Source organism: Crocuta crocuta, unplaced genomic scaffold, assembly GCF_008692635.1.
Source record: "Crocuta crocuta isolate KB4526 unplaced genomic scaffold, BGI_CrCroc_1.0 scaffold231, whole genome shotgun sequence".
Classification (NCBI taxonomy): Eukaryota; Metazoa; Chordata; class Mammalia; order Carnivora; family Hyaenidae; genus Crocuta; species Crocuta crocuta.
In genome coordinates this window covers 3,928,635-3,951,025 of record NW_027528357.1, presented here as the reverse complement: position 1 = coordinate 3,951,025, position 22,391 = coordinate 3,928,635, and the positions used below count along the sequence as shown (strand labels likewise).

At 38.4% G+C, this 22,391-nt stretch overlaps 1 protein-coding gene across 1 annotated transcript in view; it reads left to right on the top strand.

Moving 5' to 3' along the window:
• The window catches only part of GALNT1 (polypeptide N-acetylgalactosaminyltransferase 1), an 83,879-nt gene that overhangs the window by 20,944 nt on the left and 40,544 nt on the right, over positions 1 to 22,391 (top strand). Inside the window, exon 3 of the mRNA XM_077753801.1 lies at positions 6,805 to 6,979. Within this exon, the coding sequence (XP_077609927.1) occupies positions 6,805 to 6,979 (175 nt within the window). The remainder of the gene's footprint in view (positions 1 to 6,804; positions 6,980 to 22,391) is intronic.

Genomic DNA, 22,391 nt, shown 5'->3' with positions numbered 1-22,391 from the left:
GACAGCTCAGAGCCTGGAGCCTGCTTTGGATTCTGTGTCTCCCCTTCTCTCTGCCCCTCCCCCACTCATGCTTTTTCTCTCTCTCTCAAAAATGAATAAAGATTACAAAAAAATAATTTTTTTAAAGGATTGTATTTGAAGAAATTGCCAAGGTTAATACAGTTTTGAAAACCATGGTAGCATGAGCGTCACAGATAAAAAATAGCTTTTATACAAAGTACAAAAGTACTAGGTAAAGGAGAAATGGTCTGGGAGTAACAGTGTGGAGCGGTGAGATCTCATCGGAACCTCCTGAGACACAGAGAATGAACAGTTCCCCCAGAAGAGGTTTGTGAGGGTGGTGCGCTCTGAGGGAGGGCAGATTTGAGTGAGATCCGGCAGAAGGGGCCTGTGTGTTGTGGAGAAAGAGGATGAGGAAGATTTACATGGGTGGGGGATAGAGGGGATCAGGCTGTTTGGATGACTGAGGAGGAGGAGGGAAGCGTGAGAGAAGGGCTGAGCAGTAAGCCAGGAGGTGAGGAAACTGTATGGAGAGGGGGTAAGAGGCTGACGGTTCCAGATGGGGCTTCAAAGCTAGCATACTTACTAGTTTATATACTGTAGGGAGCAGAAACGTTCCAGTTGTCATTGTAAGCAGCATCCAAGTCAGAGATGTTAAAATGTGGAAAAATTATTTTGGAATATATAAAAAAGATAATGCCTAAAAACACTAGAGATGATAATTGTGTACGGGCGCCTTGGTGGCTCAGTTGGTTAAGTGCCCCACTCTTAATTTCGGCTCTGGTCATGATGTCAGGTTCGTGGGATCAAGCTCTGCCTCAGGCTTTGCACTGATGCACAGAGTCTCCCTCTCCCTCACCCCTGCATGTGTGTGCTTGCTCTCTCTCTCTCAAAATGAATAAATAAATAAATATTTTTAAAAAGGATGATAATTGTGTAATAATATAAAATTACTTAGGAGAAATGGTTTTAGCCTTTTATTTGTATTTTTCCTCAAAAGGGTATCATAACTTTATACCTCTTTATTCTGCTTATGTGAGAAAAATGCAAATTAAAAATTTGTAAGATTTCAATAGCTAAAACATGGAAAGAGCCTAAGTGTCCATCAACAGATGAATGGATCAAGAAGATGTGGTTTATCTATACCATGGAATACTACATGGCAATGAGAAACAATGAAATCTGGCCATGTGTAGCAACATGGATGGACCTTGAGGGTGTTATGCTGAGCGAAATAAGTCAGGCAGAGAAGGACAAATATCATATGTTTGCACGTATAGGAGGATTGGGAGGAACTTGACGGAGGAACAAGGGGGAGAAGAAGGGCGGAAATGGTGGGGGAAAGGGAGAGAGGCAAACCATGAGAGACTTTTGAATGCTGACAAAAACTGAGGACTGATGGATGTGGGGGGAGGGGGGGATGGGCATGGAGGAGGACACTTGTGGGGATGAGCACTGAGTGTTATGTGGAAACTAATTTGACAATAAACTATTAAAAAAAAAAAATTTGTAAGATTTATTAAAATACATTCAAAGGTATATCCTGTGGTTTGTGTATGTTAATCTGATTTGGTGGCATTCAGAGTGAATCTGTAGTTTTCTTGGTAATTAAGTTTTCAGAACATGATACTTTGGTTGCCTCTTAAGGTGGAGCATGCTCTTCGTCTTGAGGTTGTGAGTTCGAGCCCTGTGTTGGGAATAGAAATTAGTTTGAAAAAAAAAAATAAAATCTAAAATCAAATAAAACATGATATTTATTAAGTTTTATAAGTGAGGTTTACCTGAAATATAAAATATATTTGTTCTCACGTAATACTGTGGATTTAAAACACCTTAGTCTCTTTCTTGTCAGAGTTGATTTGATTTTTAGAAATGATCTGCATGTAAAATTTTATGCCAACCATTTCGGTTGGTTTCAAACAAAAATTTCACTGAACTTTTAATTTTTGTAAAAGACTAGTAAGTAGAGTGTGTGGAAAGTTAATGTGTACCATTTAATCTGCAAGTACATTAGTAGTAAAAATATTTTCATTATCCACATGCATTTTATCCCGAGCTCTTTGCCAAAGAAAAGTAGTTTACTAGTCCATTTAATTATTTAGGATATTATAATCTCTAAATTAGAGTGTCATGGTGGAATCTGTAAGTCATCCAAAAGTCCTATACTTTTTGGTAATTTCCATTATAGCTTGGAAGTCTCATGTGTACCAGTAGGTTAAATTATTTATTGTGAATGCTGTACTAGATATTCAGGTTATTAATAAGTACTAGATGGTCAAATTAGTAAAATGTTGCAATAGCAGTATTGTATATGTTATACAGTTTTGTCTATTTCTTTAGATATTAAGACCAGAGTTTTACTTCACAACGATGGGGCAGGATTTTAACTTTCTGGTCATATAGTCTCTTAAGCTAATAAGCTGTCAAGTTCATACTTACTAATCCTCACAGTAATAATTTCTAGAGTCCTCCTTCATGCTCCCTAACCCCCATGGAAAATGTCAAACATAAACAAAAGTAGAGAAATAGAACTTCCATATATTTACCATCTGGCTTCAGCAGCTTTTACTTCAAGCTAGTCTGGTGGCATGGATGTATGGATGCCTCTTTCTCTCTGTTCTCGCTTTCAGTCTTTTTTTGTTGTTGTTAATGAAGAAATTGGGTGGGTTTTTCCCCCCAACTTCCTCCAGTTAGGATTTGCATCCTTTAGCATTTTTTGTCATGTCCTTCAGTGCCCTGTATTTTCTATGAACTGATAGGTAGGTCTGGAGGCTTGATCAAATTCAGGATCTCCCCTTTCCCCACCACCTCACCCCAGCAAAAATATGTTATAGGTGGTGTTCTGTATAACTTAATACTCTTAAAATTTGTTTAACTTTTTAAAAAATTTATTTTTGAGAGACAGACACAGAGCATGAATGGGGGGAGGAGCGGAGAGAGAGGGAGACACAGAAACAGGCTCCACCCTCTGAGCTGTCAGCACAGAGCCCGACGTGGGGCTTGAACCCACGAACCGTGAGGTCATGACCTGAGCTGAAGTTGGATGCTTAACTGACTGAGCCACCCAGGTACCCTGGGTATAACTTAATACTCTTAATTTAAAAGTCAAGTAGCATGAAAATGTTTTTTCCATTTTAACTTTAAAGCATCATCGTCTACTAAAATTGGGCTCTGATAACCAAAAGGTATTTATAAGCAGAGCCACTAGATGTCTCCCACCCACTCTTTGTGTTGACTGTGCCCTGTACACAGTATGATTGCCAGTTCCAGGACTCAGCCGCTTTCTCTTCACCCCTGAACATCCCAGTCCCCAAATCTGTTGGTTGCTTTTTTTCTTTCTTTTTTTTTCAGAGACAGGTAAGTAGAATTGACTCCAGTAGGAGTTTTATAATTTATGATTTTTAAATATTTCAAATCATGTATGGGAATTAAACATCTGTACTTGTATTATAGTTTTCATTACACTTGTGACTAAGAAAGTTTGAAATTCTATCAACCATGATATTTAAAGAGCTTAGTTACTTGGCAAATTTTAGACAGGCTTTGTTTTTAAAAATTGTTTTACAGGAGTTTCCTATAATTTTGAAGTTATTTCCTAATAGATTTTTAAAGTTTATTAATTTTGAGAGATCGATTGAATAGGGGGAGGGGCAGAGAGAAAGGGAGAAAGAGAATCCCAAGCAGGCTCTGAATTGTCAGCAAAGGGGAGCCTGATGTGGGGCTTGAACTCATGAACCGTGAGATCATGACCTGAGCCAAAACCAAGAGCTGGTCGCTTAACCAACTGAGCCACCCAGATGCCCCTATTTCCTAATATTTTAATGCCTTCCCAAATCAAGTTCATTCTGAGAACAGGAGCAAAATTATCTTATAACATTTTTTTCTTGATGGTAGTCTTAAGATAGGTTTTTATATTCTAGACAGAGTTGTTGAAGACACAGTAATTTCATATTCTATAGCTCTGGTGTTGATAGGTGGCTTTCCACCATGATCTGAAACAACCATCATCCAGGTCAGCTTTACCAACTAATTCTATTCTTGGGCAGATGAAGCCTGGCAGAAGAGAGATGGCTTGCCTGCTACCTTGATGTCTCTATTTTTGCGCAGACATTTTTGGAGGTGCCTAAAAAATAAACAGGAGAATAAAAATTTCAGTTGTAAAAATAAGTAATGTACAAAACAGGTATTTAAAATTTTTTAATGTTTATTTTTGAGGGGGTGAGGGGCAGAGAGAGAGGGAGACAGAATCTGAAGCAGGCTTCAGGCTCTGAACTGTCAGCACAGTTCCTAATGCAGGGTTCAAACTCACAAACTGTGAGATCATGAACTGAGCTGAAGTTGGATGCTTAACCAACTGAGCCACGCAGGTGCCCCCAAAACAGGTATTTTTATCCCATTCTTGGCCTCACCCCATTCTCTACCCATCCCTTTTATTTTTTCCCATCCCTTTTAGATGTGCAGCGTAATACACTTTTTTTTCCCAAGTTTAATATATCTGGGAACTTGTTTTACTTGGAACATTTTTTAACATCTCAAAAGTGTAAAACAAGGAATAATATTTGGAAATTGCTGATCTAGAATATTACTGTTTTTATGTTACCAAGTGATAACATGACTTCAGATTTAGAAAGATCTTTCAGGATGCTCCACCTTGCTTGATGTTTATTCTAATGTCTATTATCAATTCTAGGGTTTCATTTTGACTTATTTTGAATAGCACTTTTGCTCACATATAAATTATCCATATACTTATAAAACTTCTGTCAGACACTGTGCTAAACTCCACAAAAGGTACACAAATGAATCAAACCTCAGCTAAAAGGAGACCATAATCTACTGGGGAGTCCACAAGACAGGTTAGCAATCATTATAGGAGGTAGTAATTGATTAGAGATCTAAGAGCCCTAGATGAAATGATGTGGCAGTCAGGAGTAGCAGATGATCACTGCAGAGAGATTTGGAAAAGCTGCAGGCAAAGGAAGCTGTTGTAGCTGGGCCTCGAAGGACAAGTAGGGGTTTGCTATTGTAGAAATAGAAGAGGGGAGATGCCATGGGAGGGGGCCTGTGTGAGCAAAGGAACCAACACAGGAAAACATGAAGCACTTCTGAAGGAAAGTAGTGAGTTGTTGTTATTTGACTAAAAAAAATGATGTACTGGAGTGGGCATGGGGGGTGTGTGGCATAGTAGAAGGCTGAGTAAGAGGAGCACCTGGCTGGCTGAGTCAATTAAGTGTCTGACTTTGGTTCAGATCATGATCTCGCGGTTTGTGAGTTTGAGCCCCACGTCGGGTCTGTGTTGACAGCTCAGAGATTGGAGCTTCCTTTGGATTCTGTGTCTCTCTCTTTGCCCACCTCCCCCCGCCCCCATGCTCTGTCTCTGTTGCTTTGTCTGTCTCAAAAATAAGTAAACATTAAAAATTTTGTGGGTTTTTTTTTTTAATGTTTTATTTATTTCTGAGAGACAGCATAAGCAGGGGAGTGTCAGAGAGAGAGGGAGATACAGAATCTGAAACAGGCTCCAGGCTTGGAGCTAGCTGTCAGCACAGAGCCCCACACGCGGCTCGAACCCATGAGCGGTGAGATCATGACCTGAGCCGAAGTCGGACGCTTAACCGACTGAGCCACCCAGGCGCCCCTAAAAAAAAGTTTTTTTAATTCCCTATTAAAGGGTTAGACTCAAGGAGACCATGGGAATACCACAATGAAGGTCATGCTTTAGAGAGGTTAATGTGGTGATGATATTTGAGACGGGAATGCCAAGGCTGTGTGCAATTCAGGTGAGTAAGCAGTGCAGGGTGTGGAGGTCTTGTGTAAGGACAGTAGTATGGAAGCGGAGGACAGGGCAGCCCGAGGAGGTGTCACAGACGGAGAGGATGGGCTCAGAGATGGCACTCTGGTACTGAGGGCACAACTTAAACTCATGTTATTAAACAGAAACATTTATCAATTTCTGTAAAATTGTTAATTAAAAGTTTCCTCCTTATTCTTAGTTCTAGAGCCAGTACAAAAGCCTCATGAAGGTCCTGGAGAAATGGGGAAACCAGTTGTCATTCCTAAAGAGGATCAAGAAAAGATGAAAGAGATGTTTAAAATCAATCAGTTCAATTTAATGGCAAGTGAGATGATTGCACTCAACAGATCTTTACCAGATGTTAGGTTAGANCACCTCCCCCCGCCCCCATGCTCTGTCTCTGTTGCTTTGTCTGTCTCAAAAATAAGTAAACATTAAAAATTTTGTGGGTTTTTTTTTTTAATGTTTTATTTATTTCTGAGAGACAGCATAAGCAGGGGAGTGTCAGAGAGAGAGGGAGATACAGAATCTGAAACAGGCTCCAGGCTTGGAGCTAGCTGTCAGCACAGAGCCCCACACGCGGCTCGAACCCATGAGCGGTGAGATCATGACCTGAGCCGAAGTCGGACGCTTAACCGACTGAGCCACCCAGGCGCCCCTAAAAAAAAGTTTTTTTAATTCCCTATTAAAGGGTTAGACTCAAGGAGACCATGGGAATACCACAATGAAGGTCATGCTTTAGAGAGGTTAATGTGGTGATGATATTTGAGACGGGAATGCCAAGGCTGTGTGCAATTCAGGTGAGTAAGCAGTGCAGGGTGTGGAGGTCTTGTGTAAGGACAGTAGTATGGAAGCGGAGGACAGGGCAGCCCGAGGAGGTGTCACAGACGGAGAGGATGGGCTCAGAGATGGCACTCTGGTACTGAGGGCACAACTTAAACTCATGTTATTAAACAGAAACATTTATCAATTTCTGTAAAATTGTTAATTAAAAGTTTCCTCCTTATTCTTAGTTCTAGAGCCAGTACAAAAGCCTCATGAAGGTCCTGGAGAAATGGGGAAACCAGTTGTCATTCCTAAAGAGGATCAAGAAAAGATGAAAGAGATGTTTAAAATCAATCAGTTCAATTTAATGGCAAGTGAGATGATTGCACTCAACAGATCTTTACCAGATGTTAGGTTAGAAGGGTAAGTACCTAGTGTGGTCCTTTTGGCATTTAATTAAAATGAAAAGTGTATTCTTAAGTCCCAGTAAATTGCATTTTAGTGTTGACTATTCTGAAAGTGAACGTTATAACACTGTTACCGCTGATCCCATTTAACTTATTAAATGCTGATAAAAATAGTACGGATACTTAGGCTGTATATTTTAGGCTTTAGGTTAGTAGGGGATTTTAAATTTATCAAAATGTTCCTATAATCAGCTTTTTAAAAAAGGTTCTTTTGTGTGTAACTTAAAATAGTAATGTATACAGTCTTAGGTGTACAGATTACTGAATTTTTACATATATATACATACCTGTCTAATCATCCAAATGAAGATATATATTTTATCTGAATATACCATAATTTATTTACACATTGATAGACATTTGGGTTGTTTCCACCCTTTGACCGTCATGAACAAAGCAGCTGTGACATTCTTGTGCATGTCTTTTGGAGGACTTAGACTTTTGTTTCTGTTTGGTGTGTCCAGGGAAAAGGAATAGGTTTACACTTAAGTAGCATTAGTGTGTGCTGCCAAACATTTTTCCAGGATGATTGTGCCATTTTACATTCCCATCACAGTACGAGAGGCCCCCTTGCTCCATATGAAAGTACATAAGGTATCTGGGCTGGGGGACAACAGGCCCAGTTAAGAGCAAGTGAACTCTACGGAAAACACATGGAGCAAGTGGGCAGATGCATCTAGCTCCTGAGACCCTATCACCTTGCCTGCTCTGGCTCCCATTAATGCCACCAGCCAGGCCTTTCCCTCTCCCAGCAAGAGATTGGAGGATCATTCTTAACACAATAGGACTAAACACACACAGTGTGGGCGGGGGGCACAAGCATACTGATAGTAAGCATCATTCAGGGCTAATCATCAGCTTTTTGGTTCCCTGTTTTGATAGCAAATGGGTAACCAAGGAATATTAGACAATGACAAGAAACCCTCAAACATGAAAAGTATAGTCCCAAAAAGAGAAAAAAACAACTTGGAAGAAGCAAAAACTATTCAGGGAGACAAAAACTTAAAAAGAAATCATTAATTATCTCAATGAAATAAGATATTACAACCATAAAACAAGACTAGGGTACTGTTCAAAAGATACACTAGGAGAGCCAAAAAGAGTTCTGGGGAGTTTAAAAAGAAAGAAAGAAAAAGACAGAACTCAATAGCGGCTCAGCAGCAACCCTAGAAACAAAGGACTAGCATTCTAGAGGAAAATAATTTCCAACCTAAAATTCTTTATCTGTCCAAACTTTCAGTCAAATGTAGAAGTTAAAAAGGGGCATTTTTAGAAATGCCGGGTCTCATAACACTGAATTGCCACACATCCTTTCTTGGGAAGTTACTGGAGATTATGCTCCACCAATTGAGGATTCAAACTAAGGAAAAGAGGGACACAGGATATAGAAGACAGGAGATCTGACATAAAATAAGTGTGGTGGGCAGACGTTGAGGATGGTGGAGGGAGAGCCTCCTCAGGCCAGGAGGTGGCCCACCCAGATGCAGGTAGATCAGGATGTGCACACCAGGAGAGACTTCAAGAAGGTGAGGCATGGTATAGCTGAATGTCTCTGGAAGAGACTTAAATCTGACACTTGATGGAGAGTTTGGGATGCAATTAAGAAGTACACAGGAAACAGTAGCAAGGAAGAAATTGTAATTCCAGGAGAAACTTTAAAAAGTCATTCAGAGAAAGCAAGAGCAATCATCATTTACTACATAGCACAACTGTGAATGAGTCCTAAAATGTCACCGTTTAATATTGTGCATATGACAGTTAAACTGGTGGGGGAGGATTGAGAGTATCTCTTTGTTCATCCAGCAGATTCACTGTAAATCTCAGGTTTTCACAAGCTGCTTACTCTCCGGAACAATTAAAGAACAATTTTCTTACTAAAGAAAGCCAGAATCTTCAGGGAAGCCTGCAGTTAAAATTTGAATGATATCTGTGTTAAAAGAGACTCACTTATTATTGTTTTGGCAGAGTTATTTTCTAATTGTAGTAATTCCCCTGTGTACGTTACCACTCTTCACACATTTTGTTAAGCATTTACGTTTTGAGCGGTGTTTAAATGCTGGGATACCCAGGCTTGTGCACTCAATTTTGGGCTTGTTGAGAACTGCTCAGATTTGAAGGTCTTACTTTGCACAAGATGCTGATCATACACAGTGCTTCTTATCAGGCATTTGGTCCCTGTGAGAGGGAGCCACGTAGGAAGCTGGCACAAAGTCACACCTGCCACTGAGTAGCATTTTTACACTTTGCTCCATCTCTGTGCAGGTATCCTTTAAAGTTTTTTGTTTGTTTAACTTTTATTATGGGAAATTTCAAAAGTATACAGAAAGAGACAACAGTATAATGAATCCTCATGTGTTCATCACCTTACTTCAATAATCCCTAATAGTCTTGTCTCTTAATACCCTTTTCTGTGTCCCCCAACAACCTCTGTCTCCCGGTATTTATACCTCTATGTATCTTCTGCACTGTGCTAGGATTGGTCTGTATGACCAGTAGAACACAGTACAAGTGATGGAGTGTCGCTTTCAGGATTAGGCTATAAAATACATTGTGGTTTACAGTTTGGTTTTTTATTCTCACTTGGATCATTAGCTCTGGGATTAGCCAGCCGACTTGACAGGGGCATCCCTGTGGTAAAGCCCATGTGGTTTGTGGCCTTTTGTGAATAACCAGCTGAGTGCGCTTAGAAGCAGATTCTCCTATTTCAGGCAAAGGCATTTATCATTTATATATATTTCATTATGTATCTCTGAATGATAAGGGCTTACAGAGGAAGGTAGGAAGGTCATGATACCATTTTCATACCTAAAATAATTAACAGTGACTCCTTAATAACATGAAATACCTAGGTAGTGTTCAGATTTCCCGAGTTTATGTCATACTTTTTTTTGTAGTGTTTTTATCAGGATCCCAATAAGATCCACACATTGCAACTGGTGCACGTGTCTCTTAAGTCTTAGTCTCTGTAGGTTCTCTCTCCATCTTTTTTCTCCTTGGACTTTTGTTATTTGAAGACCAGGCTGAATGTCTTGTATCTTCCCTCAGTCTGCATTTTCTGGACTGTGTCACTCCAGTGTCATTGGCTCTTCCTCCGTTTCCTCTCTTTGGTGTGGACTGGTAGATTAAAGGCATTTTGTACCAGTATCCTCCAAGTCAACTAAGGTGTGCCTGTGGTAGGAAAGGTGTGCGGCCTGGTCAGTCATGTGCATCACCATTGCTCTGTGTCCCATCGATCTGTTTTTTTCTTTTGGAACTCCCATTAGCCAGGCTTTGGGCTACTCACATTGATTCTCTTAGTCTCATATTTTTGTCTGTTCTCTTCTTCCAGGGAAAAATCCTAGACTATCTTCAAGCTATTCTTTTGAATTTATTTGTTAAATTTTTTATTACTAAGTCTTTGTTATCTGACATTTTAAAAATGTAGGCACAAAATCCTGTACTTTACCATTTTTATACATGTAAATATTTGTGAGATATTTAGTATAACAATAGCATTTTAAACTTTTTAGTTTTTAATTTTTTTTCACTTTATTTCTTTTGAGTGAGGGGGAGAGAGAGAGGGAGAGGGAGAGAGAGAGAGGGAACGGGGGAGGGGCATAGAGAGGGGGAGACAGAATCAGAAGCAGGCTCTGTGCTCTCAGCACAGAGCCCAATGTGGGGCTCAGACCCACAAACCGTGAGATCATGACCTGAGCTAAAATCAAGAGTTGGGTGCTTAATCAACTGAGCCACCCAGGTGCCATAGTCTTTCTAGATTTTAAAGTAAATTTAACTTTGGTTTAAAAAATAGTTCATGAGTCAGGCTGCTTTTAAAGGTCTTCAGAAAAATGGCTGGGGCCAGGATAATTGAATTGGCTTTGAATCCAGGTCCTCTGGCTCTTAATTCTCTTCTTTCTCTACCTAATTGCTGAAAGTTAACTTTTCTCATTTTCTTAACCATTCCTTTTAATGCTAGGTTAAATCCTGGAAACAGATTAAAATAATGTATTTGGTAGAATTCTATTTATTTTCTTATATCAGATAAGCTTGTCTGAATGAATTTGTGGAAGTTGCTTTGCTTATAATTTTTAAGATTTTATATTTTTCAAGTGCTTTCAGTAATTTTGACATTGTTTTATAAATAATTGTCATTTCTGGGGTGCCTGAGTGGCACAGTTGATTAAGCATCCTGACTTAGATTCAGGTCATGATCTCACAGCTCGTGAGTTCCAGCCCCACGTCAGGCTCTGTGCTGACAGCTCAGAGCCTGAAGCCTGCTTTGGATTCTGTGTCTCCCTGCCTCTCTTCCCCTCCCTTACTCGTGCTCTTCTCTCAAAAAAGAATAAACATTAAAAATAATTTTTTTAATAATTGGCATTTTTGGGGGGGTTTATTTATTTTTTAGAGAGACAGAGCACCAGAGGGAGACGGTCAGACAGGCAGGGAGACACAGAATCCGAAGCAGTCTCCAGGCTCAGAGCGGTCAGCACAGAATCTAACATGCGGCTCGAACTCACAAACTTTGAGATTATGACCTGAGCCAAAGTTGGTCACTTAACTGATTGAGCCACCCAGGTGCCCTAAATAATTGTCATTTCTAAGGCTGATAGCGATTTTGTTTCACTTAGATAAAATTTTGTGGATATTCTAGCATAAATACTACTTTTTTGTGTCTTTGTCTTCTAATCTGGTTTCTACCTGCTTCATGAAATGTAAATTTTTCTGTTATAGAAGTTTAGCAAATCCCCTGATTTTTTTGTTTTATCTTTTGCCTCAGAGAGACATGATAAATTATAATTTAAAAATATGCTTCAAAGTATTTGCCTTGAAATTTTTTATTATGTATTTTTTATTTTGCATTTTCCATCTTTTACTAGGGATCTTGGAAATTTTTTTAAAAAACTAGCTTTCTCTTTCCTTAACTATTTCATAAAAATGAAATCTTCTAAACATTCAGAAAGATATCGGAGGTAACAAATCTTTGTACCAACCACCAGGTTTATTGAAGCTTTAGTTGCAATATTTTCTTTATATTTTGCTTTTAGCAATAAAACTTTATGGCTTTGGTTGAATCCCTTTGTATACTCCTCCTCAGTTCCAGTCCACTTCTAACAGTCATTCTAATTTTTCCATTTATCCTTACTGTTCATGTTTTAAAAGTACTTTTTCATGTCTATATATATAAATAATATATAGTATACTTGTATATTTTTAACTTAACAAATGGTAGTACAGCATATGGATATGTACATATCCTTCTGCAACTTTTTAAAAATTGTTTTTGTCATGCATTGATTTTGAGATTTATTCATGTTAGTACATGTAATTCTAGATGATTCATTTTAACTGCTTTGTAGAAGTCCATTGTATGAATATGCCATAATATATCTATTGTTCTACTTTATGTGTATGTATTTTGCAGTTATAATGTCTCTGTAAACATTCTTTTACATGTATTCTCTTCTGTAGATATAACAGTTATCTGTAGAATAGTGCTTTTCAAATTATAATTCATGACCCTTTACTAATGGATCGTGAAATCAGTCATGAATACCTGTTAGCATTTTAATTAGTGAAATAGAAGATATGAGAGTGTGTTTCATGTAGTAACATTTTTCATTAGTCATTGTTTCAGGATGTGTGCACTAGATTAACATAAAATATATTTGTTACCATGGGTTATGGTCAGAAGTGTTTGACAGTAGAAAGAAAATTATTATGCTGAGAGGTATGTGCTCTTTTATTTTACTCGATTTAAAAAAAAATTGCTCCCACAGTGGTTTCACCAATTTACATTTTTCAGCTACAGGGAATGAGAGACTTTCCCTTCTGTGCATATTCATGCAGAGGATAATAGTGGCGGGGACTGGGCTAGCACAGGTGAAGAAATTTTAAAATTCTGATTGCATCTTTAAGATGGTACCTGTTAGAATGCTGATGGGTTGGGTATGGAGTAAAAGGAAAGGAGGAGTAAGAATTTAGGCTTGAGCAGCCATCTCAGTTACAGAAATACTTGCCAAGATAGAGGGGAAAATAGAAATATGGGATTGGTGGAGATAGCAGTCAGAGTGAATGAGATGAAAAAGAGCCAAGGTTAGGTGACTGCTTTTTTTCAGCTTTTGAGGAGTGAGAAGAGGAAGATCTAGCAAAAGTAAGAAAACATGAGGTATGAGGGGAAGGGCATATGGAAGTCAAGCAGATGTTTGAAGGAGTAAGTGGTCGACTGTTAAATGCTGCTGGGATGTGAGGAGGAGGTCTGTAAATGGACCAGTGGATTTCAGTGTATAGAGGCTGCTGGAACTTAGCCAACATTGTTTCTGTAGAGTGATAGCAATGAGACCCTGATCTAAAAGAATGAGGAAGACTTCCAGTTACTGTAATGGCAGCCTCAGTGATTTGTATCACCTCTTCAGCTGAGGACAATGAGAAAGTTAGGGGGGGAAAATATATTATATATTTAAATATATATATAGTATATTTATGTATATAAACCATTTGCTTGAAAGCATCCAGATATTAAAAGGCAGAGCTTAGAATGCAGTGAAGAATTATGGAGCCAAGGGGCGCCTGGGTGGCTCAGTCAGTTAAGTGCCCAACTTCAGCTCAGGTCATGACCTTCACAGTTCGTGAGTTTGAGCCCCATGTTAGGCTCTGTGCTGAGAGCTCAGAGCCTGGAGCCTGCTTTAGATTCGGTGTCTCCCTGTCTCTCTCTGGCCCTCCCTTTCGCACTCTAGCTCTCTCTCTCAAAAATAAACAAACATTGTGTGTGTGTGTGTGTGTGTGTGTGTGTGTGTGTGTGCGCGCGCGTGCGCGTGCATGTGTATAAAAGAATTATGGAGCCAAGATTTGGGAAAAGATGAAAACTCAAAGAAACAACCCTGGAACTTTTACCTGGGGGCCTTTACTGATTCCAGAAGGTGTATACTGAGAAACTGAATAGTGCTTTTGATAGCCTTTTGGTGCTGGGACAGAAAACCTGGAGTCCAGGGCTTAACGAGAGAGAGAGAGAGGAGAGAGAGAGAGAGAGCGTGTGTGTGTGTGTGTGTGTGTGTGCGCGCGCGTGCACGCACGGGGAGAGTCAGATAGCTCTTCCTACATCCTTCAGTTTTAGGTTCCTAGAAATGATGAAATTCAAGTAGATCAGCTCTGGCAGTGACTGAAGCCCAAGTTTAAACCATCTTAATTAACGTAGGAAATTGAATTAAAATGATTAAGGTTTACTGGTGCCTCTGGCTCTCCCTAGATTCAAATGTAAATCCTCTCTGTAGAAAGATGTTTGGCCAGTAAATTTTTATTTTTATTTTTTAAGTTTATTTATTTTTGAGAGAGAGAGAGAGCGAGCATGCATTCAAGTGAGGGAGGGGCAGAGAGGGAGAAAGAGAGAAACCCAAGCAGGCTCTGCACTGTCGGCTCAGAGCCTGATGTGGGGCTCAAACCCACGAACCGTGAAATCCTGACTTGAGCCGAAGTCAGCCAACTAAGCCACCCAGTTACCCCAGGCCAATAAATTTTTAAATGTGTCTGGCTTACACTAGACACCTGAGGAGACAAGGCAACATGAAAGAAAACAAAACAATAGACAGTGGAAATAGACCCAAGTAAGAGAGTTAACAGGCACAGAGTTTAAAATGATTTTATATAATATTAATGTGTTCAAGGAGATTTTAGAACAAGATTGAGAATTTTAGCAGAAACTAGAATTTATTAGAAAATAACTAAGTGGAAATTTTAGAATTGGGAAAGTACAATAATAAAAAGTAAAAACATAGTGGATGGGATTAGCAGCAGCAGATAAGATATAGCTGAAGAGAATTGGTGAACTACATCCAGAGTGAAGCATGGAAGATAGAAAATAACAAATAGTAAGAGATATAGGAGTTAGAATGAGAAGTGTAGAATTGTCAACAAATGTAGTCAAAGTAAGAAAGAATTTAGGAGTAGCAGTATTCAAACATATGATGGCTAAGAATTTTCTAAAACTGATGTTAAAACATTAAGGCACAGGGGTGCCTGGGTGGCTTAGTCGGTTAAGCGTCCGACTTTCACTTAGGTCATGATCTCGCGGTTCGTGGGTTCGAGCCCCGCATTGGGCTCTGTGCTGACTGCCAGCTCAGAGTCTGGAGCCTGTTTCAGTCTGTGACTCCCTCTCTCTCTGACCCTCCCCTGCTCACCTGCTCACGCTGTCTCTCTCTCTCTCTCTCTCTCCCCCCTAGAAATAAAAAATAAAAAATAAAAAAAAACACATTAAGGCACAATATCAGTAAGTTTGATGAACCTTCAGCAGGATACCTGCCACATCATAATAATGCAAGCTAGAGCTAGAGACAGTTGTAAAAACAAGCAAGAATGAGGAGGGGGAAGGTAAAGATTACCTTCAAAGATGCAACAGTGAGTCTCACAGCTGACCTCTCTGCTGATTTCTCAAGAGAAAAAATAAGGAAGCCAGGATAACATGGTGTCTTTTGTAGTCAGAGAGAACTTTAAGCCCAAAATTTTGTACTCAGCCAAGATACCAAGTGTCTTTCAAAAATAAAAACCTTTAAAATAAACAAAACTGAGATAATTCAGTGCAGTAAGAAAACAGTAAAGAGTGTTCTCTAACCAAAAAAAAAAAAAAAAATTTCCCACTGGAATGATCAGGTATAGAAATGAAGGAAGAGTAGCAGAAGTAGTAAATATATAGATGAATTAATGTCAACATATAAAACAACAGCATCTTACAGCACAAATATCTGTACAGTTAAAATAGAGAACAAAGCATTTTCTCTGGGTATCAAATATTTATAATGGTTTTTTGGGGAAGTGTGTGTGTGTGTGTTTGTGTGTGTGTGTGTTGTCAAGTCATGGGTAAAAATACCAATTAATATTAGACTTTAATAAATAAAACTTGTGTGTTGCAATTTCTAAGGTTATCATCAGAAGAAGGTAAATGTTAGTAGAGTGGAGAACGTAGAAATTTGTGTGTGTGTGTGATTTCAGCAATNAGTGTAAGAGGGTGCCCATTTCTCCACATCCTCACCAGCATCTAGAGGAGAACGTAGAAATTTAAAAAATTTAAATTCAGGCGTGCCTGGCTGGCTTAGCTGGTAGAGCATGTGACTCTTGATCTCGTGGTCCTGAGTTCAAGCCCCGTGGTGGGTGTAGAGCCCACTTTAAAAAAAAATTCAAAAGAAAGAAAGATAGGAGAAAAAAGTGCAATTAATTCTTATTTGTGTAAGATGATAGATTTATTTTCTCTATTTTTTTAAACTATAGTTTCTTGTCAAGTTGGTTTCCATATAATATCCAGTGCTTATCCCAACAAGTGCCCTCCTCCATGCCCATCACCCAATTTCCCCTGATGATAGATTTAAACTCAAATATATAATTAAATGTATTGAAGGTTTTGTAAAGATTTTAGATTAAGAAAAATGATAGCTACGTATGTTATTATGAGAGGCAGACAAAAAGAAAAAAAGAATATAGGAACATGTAGGGTAAAAAATAGAACAGAATATACCTGATCTATATTACTGTCTGGTAAATAGAGGAGACTTCAAGGCAAAAAGCTTAACTGCATTAAAAAGAAAATATTTTATCCTAGTTGACAGTGCAAATACTGAGTATCAGAACTTAGGAAGTACAGCTAATTCCATACCCAGATTAAAATTAGATATATTTAAATCATATAATATTTTTAAAAAGGTAGAATATAAATGAACTATTATAAGAAATTAGAAAAAGGACAGCAACTTAAATTTAAAACAAATGGAAGAGTAGAATCTAAAGTTAATAAAAAAAATATATACAATAGAGGAACAGCAAAGCCAGAAGTTGGTTCTTTGAAAAAACTAATAAAATTGACCATTCAAGAAAATAAGAGGAGGGACAAATAATCCAGATAAGGTATGAAAAAGGTAACATTACCAGAGACACTGACCTCAAAAAACAATCTGTTACAAAGAGGAGAACTTAATACAACAGTATAAACATGGAGTATAGTCAATAAAGCCAAATGTTAGTTATTTGAAAAGAATAACAAAACTGAAAAACCCTTTCCTTTTTTTTAATTTAGAAATGTTTATTTTGAGAGAAAGAGATCATGTGTGAGCAACGGAAGGACAGAGAGAGGGAAAGAGAGAATCCCAGGCAAGATCTGCACTCTGAGCGCAGAGTCCAAATGGGACTCCATCTCCCAGACCTTTGAAATCATGACTTGAGTCAAAATCCAGAGTCGGACACTTAACCAACTGAGCCACACAGGCACCCCTCAAAAACTTCTTTCCTAAATAACAACTATCATGAATGAAAAAGAGGACAATTACCATACACCCTGCAGACATTTAAAAAATTGTCAGTAGATAATATAAACATCCAGGTGCCCCAAGATGAGCATAATCTTGATATGAAAATCTGACAAGGACTTGATGAGAAAGGAATATTGCAAGCCAGTCTCCTTGATAAACATAGATAGACTAGTCTAAATAAAATGTTAATCAGCTGAATCTAGCAGTATAAAGTTAATAATACATTAAAACCAAATTGGCTTATGCCAGCATACAAGGTTGACTTAATATTTGAAAATCATTTAAAGTTACCACTAAAGGAATAAAGGAGAGAAGTCATGTTATTTCAGGAGATCTAGAAAAAGAATTTGATAAAAAATGTGTCACTGGTTATGACAAAACTCTAGCAAACTAGGAATGAAAGGGAACCTTCTTAATCTGATAAAATGTATCTACCCAAACCAAAATGAAACAAAACCTCTCCATGGTAATTTTGAAAGTGTTCCATTTGAGACCTGGGACATGATACAGATGTCTTTTATCTCTTCTATTCAATGTTAGGCTGGAGGTTTTACAGCCAAAATAAGGTGGGTAAGCAAAAGAAATAATAGTTACAAGTATTGGAAAAGAAGAATTAAAACGTACTATTTGTAATTGACATGGTAATATATAATCAAAATTCAGAAGAATTTCAGTTAAAGGATTAGAATCAATAAGTGTTTAGCAGTATGTTTTAAGGTTGATACTCAAAAAGAATCAATTGTATTTCTATGTCAGTTTTCTAACCAAAGACAATAATTTTTTTTAAAAATACCACTTACAGTGCAGTCAGAAAATATCAGATATCAGAAACTCTTCAAAGAAAATTCTAAAATGTTATTGAGAGAAATTAAAGACCTAAATAACAGAGAAATGCCTGTGTTTGTGGGTGGACAGTTCAAATTATAAAAATGTTGGTTTCCTCCGAATTGATTTACAGGTTCAGTGCATTTCTAGTCACTGTGTGTGTGTGTGTATGTGTGTGTGTGTGTGTGTGTGTGTGTGTTTGTGTGTGTGTGTGTGTAATTGGTTCTGAAGTGTAACTGGAGGTGCAAAGACCCAGAAGAGCCAGACATATTTGTAGAAGAGTAAGGTAGGAGGGTTTGCAGTAACTGTTATCAAAATTACTCAGAAAAGTATAGTAATTAAGGTAATGTGGTATTTTTGGAAGGCTAGACAGATTGGTGGAACAAAATGGAGTTTAAAACCAGTCCCATAATACGTGAACACTTGGTTTAGGACAAAAATGGTACTACATAGTAGAGGGATTATCTTCTAAAGAAAAAAGTGCTTGGTCAGCCTGATAATAATTTAAGGACAAAACTGAAACTAACTTTTTCTCACACCATACAGAAAGTCATTTTATTTCAGACATAAATGTGAAGGCAAAGCAATGAAGCTCCTAGTAGATCACATAGAATATTATTATGGTCTTGAGAGAGGGGAAGATTTCTTAAACAAGGCAAAAAAACACCCAAAAATGCAGGGAAAGTTTGATAAATGGGATTGCATGAAAGTCTTCCTGTTCATTAAAAAAAAAAAAAAAGGTGAAAAAATACATTGAAAAGACCAGAAGAAATTTATGATACTTAAAACCAGCAAAATGTTCAGATCTAGAATATATAAATAACTCCTACACATCAGTAAGAAAAAGATGGACAATCCAGTAGAAAAGTGAATGAGAGACTTGAAGAGATCATCCAAACAACCAATAAATACACCAACGATGCTCAACTCCATATAGTAATCAAGAAGACAAGACTAATGAAATACCATTTCATACTCTCATATACTGCGGTGGCAGTATAAATTGTTACACCCACATTGAAAGCTATGTCAGTATCTACCAACATGAATATTAACATACTTAATGACCCAATAGATCCACACCTTCTATTGCAAATGCAAGCACTTATGCATCAGGAGACAACAACAAAATTTTGTGTGTTTGTTTTTTTTAATGTTTTATTTATTTGAGATAGTGCAAGCAGGGAAGGGGCAGAGAGAGGGGGACAGAGGATCCGAAGTGGGCTCTACACTGACAGTAGCAAGCCCCATGTGGGGTTTGAACTCAGGAACTACAAGATCATGACTTGAGCTGAAGTCAGACGCTCGACTGACTGAACCACTTGGCCACCCCAAGGACAAAATTGTTAATAGTAAAAAAAAAAAATTGTTAATAGTAGTATTTTTATTTTGACTCCAAACTAAGAATAATCTAAGTATATATCAGCAATGGAATGTGGTAGATTCGTACAATGGAATACTTTACAGCAGGAAATGAACAAAAGCCACAACATGGATGAATCTCCCCCTTAGACCCAGCAAGAGTCACACAAGAAGATATACGGATTATGCTGTCACTAGGAAGGTCAAAAACAGGCAAGACAGAATGATGATATTAAGTGTTAGAGTTGATCACCTTTGGGGAGATAAGGAGAGGTAATGGGAACAAGAGGACCTTGTGACGTCCTGGCTATGTGTTGGCTCTTCCCCTGTCATGGTTGCATGGGTGTTTGCTGTGTGACAACTCATTTGACTCTAAATTTATGTTTTGTGCACTCTGTTATACCTCACATAAAATCAACTTGAAAAAAAATTGGGGGGAAGCAGTGGAGGCAGCAAGCGTAGCAGTGGCTTTGAGTTGTGGGAGAAGGGCGAGAAGTGGAGGTGTTGCCTGGGGAGATGGTGTGATTAAGGGAGACATTTTCTTTCTCTTTTTAAAACATGGTGTATAGTACAGTATGTTTGTGTGTTTTGATGGGAATGATCCCATTGAGGGAAAATTTGAGAGGGGAGTATTATAGCAAGAACATTTAACCCAAGGGGGTAAGGAGATTGTAGTTGTTTTCAGACAGGAGCAGGGATAGATCAGGCCTTGTGTAGGGGGAAAGAGACACAATGTTCATGATCACAACATGCCTACAGGATGGTGTGTTCATGGGAGTATGGAAATTCTCCCCAGACAAGTTCTGTTTTTTTGGGGAAATTGCCACCTGTGAGTAGGAAGGTAGGGAGGGGATTGGAGATCTGTGAACATGTGAAACAGGTTGAAGGAGGTGACTAGGAAATGCAGGAAGAATCCTGCACAGTACAGAGCTCCTACTTGAGGTTTGTGGTTATAAATTGAAAATGAGGTCATTGAGCATGCTCATGTTTTCTTTAGCCATATTCAGCAGCTCAAGTGAGAAGCAAAATCAGCAAAAAGTTGGATTTAGCTATGATTAGGATATTCCAGCAAGTGAGATAAAAAAAAAAAAAAATAGGGAGATTCAAGGTGGTGATAATAATGAAGAGTCTTGGATCTAAGCAGAGTCTAGGAACTGGAAAACATGAAGAGGAGAACAGAAAGTAAAAAGAGGGAGGTCTGGGGCATCTGGCTGGCTCAGTCAGTTAAGCCTCCTACTCTTAATTTCAGCTTGGGTCATGATCTCATGTTTTGTGGGATCGAGCTCCAAGTTGGGCTCTGTGCTGACAGTGCAGAGCCTGCTTGGGATTCTCTCTCTCTCCCTCTTTCTGCCCCTCCCCTGCTCATGTGTACTTGCGCTCTCTCTTTCAAAATAAACTTACCAAAAAAAGTGGGAGGGTATGGAGTGGAGACACCAGTGAAGGATGCTAAAGATCTGGGATTATTGTAGTAACTGAGTTGGAAGAGCCAGGATTGGGGAGAAGGTGGGAAATGGTGACCAGATATGGTGATGCTTCAAATGGAGGTGATCAGTAACGGCAGGATCTAGGGGGATAGCAAGAAAAAGTACATGGGTGATATGTCCTGGAGGATAGTTTCACTGGAAGAGAGCAGAGCAAACAAAGATCTGAGAAGCCAGGGGGTGTTGAAAAATTGACTACATAGATGCTAAAATGACCAAAAATGTGATGACGAGACTTAGCAATGGAATTGATAGGGAAAGTGATTGATGGCAGTAACAAAGATAGGGTGGCAACTTCTGACAGCACTTTTTTTTTTTTAAAGACTTAAGGCTTCTTAGGGAAGAGGGAAAAGCAGTAGTCTTGAATCAGCAGTAAGGAACAAGGAAGGTATCTTCCCCCATCTCCAGACTCAGTGGTATGTGAGATAGGGAAGAGATGCAAGCTCCTCTTAAAAGACAACTCTGGAAGCAGTGTTCTTGGCAATACTTTAGTGCTAGAAGATGAAGGGAATATTCAGATAATTGTGAATTTAGGATTGTGATGATAGCAGGTTTTACTGATGACAAAACCATGAATTCCCCAGAGCACTGTGGAAAGGTTTGCAGGTATTAACTTGAAAAAATAGTACAGGCAGGAAAAATTTTACCTGCAAAATGGGCTTATTCGGTAGTAGCAGAGAATTTCAATTCAGGACAAACTACAGCAAAACCATAGGCAAATGCATTGATCAAAGGAGAAGACCTTTTATAGAGGAGGAAGGAAATTGGGAGGAGTTGTTTTAAATGAAAGCTAATTGGAGAAAAGCAAGAGTTGGGGTGATGATGGTTTCTCATTTGCTGAGGTATAAGCAGGGGGTCGATTTCTTGTAGAAAATGCAGTGTGCATCTTTTCCTGTTGAGACCTGTAGTTGGTGATCCTTTCCTATTGACCATTCTAATGTTGGGGCCTGTAATTGACGTTCTTCTTATAATCTAGGCTGGGTGGAATGCCTCCGTCTGCCTGGTCTCCTGACTCTGTTAAAGTGAGGTTTCTCTTCATTAATTTTAACACAGGTCAGGAGCTTTAGTTATTAGCCCAATAGCAATTAAAATTTGGGTAATTCACAGTGACTGGAAGCCCTGGGTTTTCTGTTACTTGTTCACAGCATTATCTTATAGTTTCAAAACATTTCCACTAGGTATATAATATGTAGTTATTTTCATTTCTAATATTTTTTTGTTACTTTTCTCCTTTTTCTTTAAATAATCTTGCTAGTGGTGTGTAATATTTTAATTTTCAAAAAAGTAGGTTTTCCTTTCATTTATCTGATTTTTTAAAAAAATTGTTTTCTATGTAATTATCTCTTCTGTGTTTTATCTGTTCTCTTCTTAATTAAATGCTTAACCTATTATTTAAAAATATTTTTACTCTTTAATACTTATTAAAGGCCCTCTG